At 36.3% G+C, this 2,107-nt stretch overlaps 1 protein-coding gene across 1 annotated transcript; it reads right to left on the reverse strand.

Annotated features, from left to right (window-relative positions):
- Nucleotides 1–91: 91 nt before the first annotated feature.
- On the reverse strand, nt 92–2,035 carry LOC107683188 (receptor-type tyrosine-protein phosphatase beta-like; the record flags this gene model as incomplete). Its single annotated transcript, XM_016479260.1, has 6 exons — nt 92–200; nt 396–477; nt 705–785; nt 867–972; nt 1,153–1,259; nt 1,774–2,035. Coding segments are annotated over 6 exons (737 nt in total), but the record flags the coding sequence as incomplete, so codon positions are not given.
- Between the last annotated feature and the right edge of the window lie 72 nt (nt 2,036–2,107).

Below are 2,107 nucleotides of genomic sequence, written 5' to 3' on the forward strand. Positions count from 1 at the left end.
AAAGGGTGCCGCGACTAAAGAAAGGTTGGGAAACACTGGTCTAGTATACCTTGACATGTAAATATGTAATACTTGTATTTTACTTACAGTATCATTTGTCTTTACTTACAGGGCAGTATATTGTTGTAGCGATTTTTGCTTCGGTTCCCAGGTAGACGTGCAGCATTCTGAATTTGGGTCCGTCCCACGTCCTTTAGGCCCTTTTCAACATTGGGTAAATGTTGATGCAATAATCAATAATGCATTCAGATGATAAAGTTCAGCTTATTTGCTGATAAATGTTTATTTAGATTAAAGTGGAAGGATGTCTTGACTAGGCTATCAAGTCTATTATTCTGTTACTGCTTTGATACTTAGATATTTAGTGTTTGATTTTGTTATATGCAGTGTATTACCTCAAACTCTTCAGATAGAAGGTAACTGCAATCAGCTTGAAGTTTAGCAAGATGAGACTCAAACTGGGCTGCTTGGACTGGGCTAGTGCATAATAGTGAACATTCTAAATCAATAACATTCATGCTTATAATAATAATGTTAAAAATAAATGCTGCAATAAGTCATTTATGAACAAACTTGTTTTTGAGGAGTTTAGCCTCAGTGTTTTGTCTTCGCAAAGATGTCAGTCGTACAAAATATGATTTATAAATATCATTATTGTTTATTTTCCTCTCATTAAAATAAAGAGAATTTAAGTATTTTGGTACCTCCTTATGCCTGAGCACATCTGTGAGGTAGGCAGCGCCTTCCACATGCACATTTTCATCACTGGACTTTCCTGCACGGCTCTTGAAGAACAAACAGGCACAAATAAACATCAGCACAGTAACAAACATTGTGTGTTAACAAAAGTGTTTGTGTGTACTCACATTTTGTGAGCCCTCTTTCTGTAAATGAGTAAGGCAGTCAGAGCGAGCATCATGGCGACTAGAAACGTAGCAGCGGTGATTCCTCCTGTGAGGCCATTTCGTGGTGCTGAATGACAAAAACATGAGAAATTACACTACTTAATAAAAAATAGGTTGGAGTCATGGCACAGTGGTATTGCACATGGGGAACTGGTTTGAATCTGACCTGTGTCATGTTCTCATCTCAACAATCCTAAACTCAACTGTCCTGCTGATTCTTAACACTAAAAAAACATCAGTGTCTTACCTGATTGAGTTAATAATGGGAGGGAAAGGTAAGTGTCGGTGTAAAGGGGATGCACACATTCTTTGTTCTCGTCATCAAACAATTGAGTGAAGGCACGGACACTTAATCTGAGACAGTAAAGTAAGAATATTTAGAATTACACATCTTAAACCTCATTTGAAAATTATTTCAGTTAAAAATAAAAATTTTGTCCTCATTTACTCATATTCATATCATTCCAAACCTGTCACATTAATATAATATTTTAATGCTATATTATTTTAGCGTAATCACTTTTTGGTCATTTTTAGAGCTTGACAGGACCCATCAACATTCTCTGTCACTGTACGAAAAAGAACACCAAGAACATTATTCTAAACATCTCCTTTGATGTTCCACAGACGAATGAACGTCAATCAGATTTTGAATAATATGAGAGTGAATAAATAATGACAGTTTAGGTATGATATTCACTAGCATTTTTTAAAATACTTAATAAATTTTGTTATGCTGCAGCATACAATTTTTAATATGAAGACAATCTTCTATTTAATAAAACACACTGACATTGAGATGGATGAACATTACAAACTTCAATGTAAGGTAATACAACAAATATTACATAAAGCTATTCAATAGGACCGATATGAGGTTCTGGGTCTGAGCGGCCCATCACAGAAATGCGTTCCATGTTGGATAGATTCTGGATCCCATTTGCAAGCTCCCCCTAGACGTTTCATCCCTGCTCCGAGGTTTACCTCAAAAACACGGATCTTGCTGTCAGATCCCTTGGCACACAGGCTATGAAAGTAGCCGGTCTGGTATGCTTTGATGGAGCGGTTTTGTCTGTAGTCTAGATAAGATGGCAAAGGATGTCTTTGCTCTGGGAGGATATTATCAACATCTGTAAATGAAATGAAACGAAACAAGACTGGATTCAGTTTTACAGAGTTAAAGGATTAGTTCACCCAAAAAT

The sequence above is a fragment of the Sinocyclocheilus anshuiensis genome, unplaced genomic scaffold (assembly GCF_001515605.1).
Source record: "Sinocyclocheilus anshuiensis isolate Anshui unplaced genomic scaffold, SAMN03320099.WGS_v1.1 C33022968, whole genome shotgun sequence".
Lineage (NCBI taxonomy): Eukaryota > Metazoa > Chordata > Actinopteri > Cypriniformes > Cyprinidae > Sinocyclocheilus > Sinocyclocheilus anshuiensis.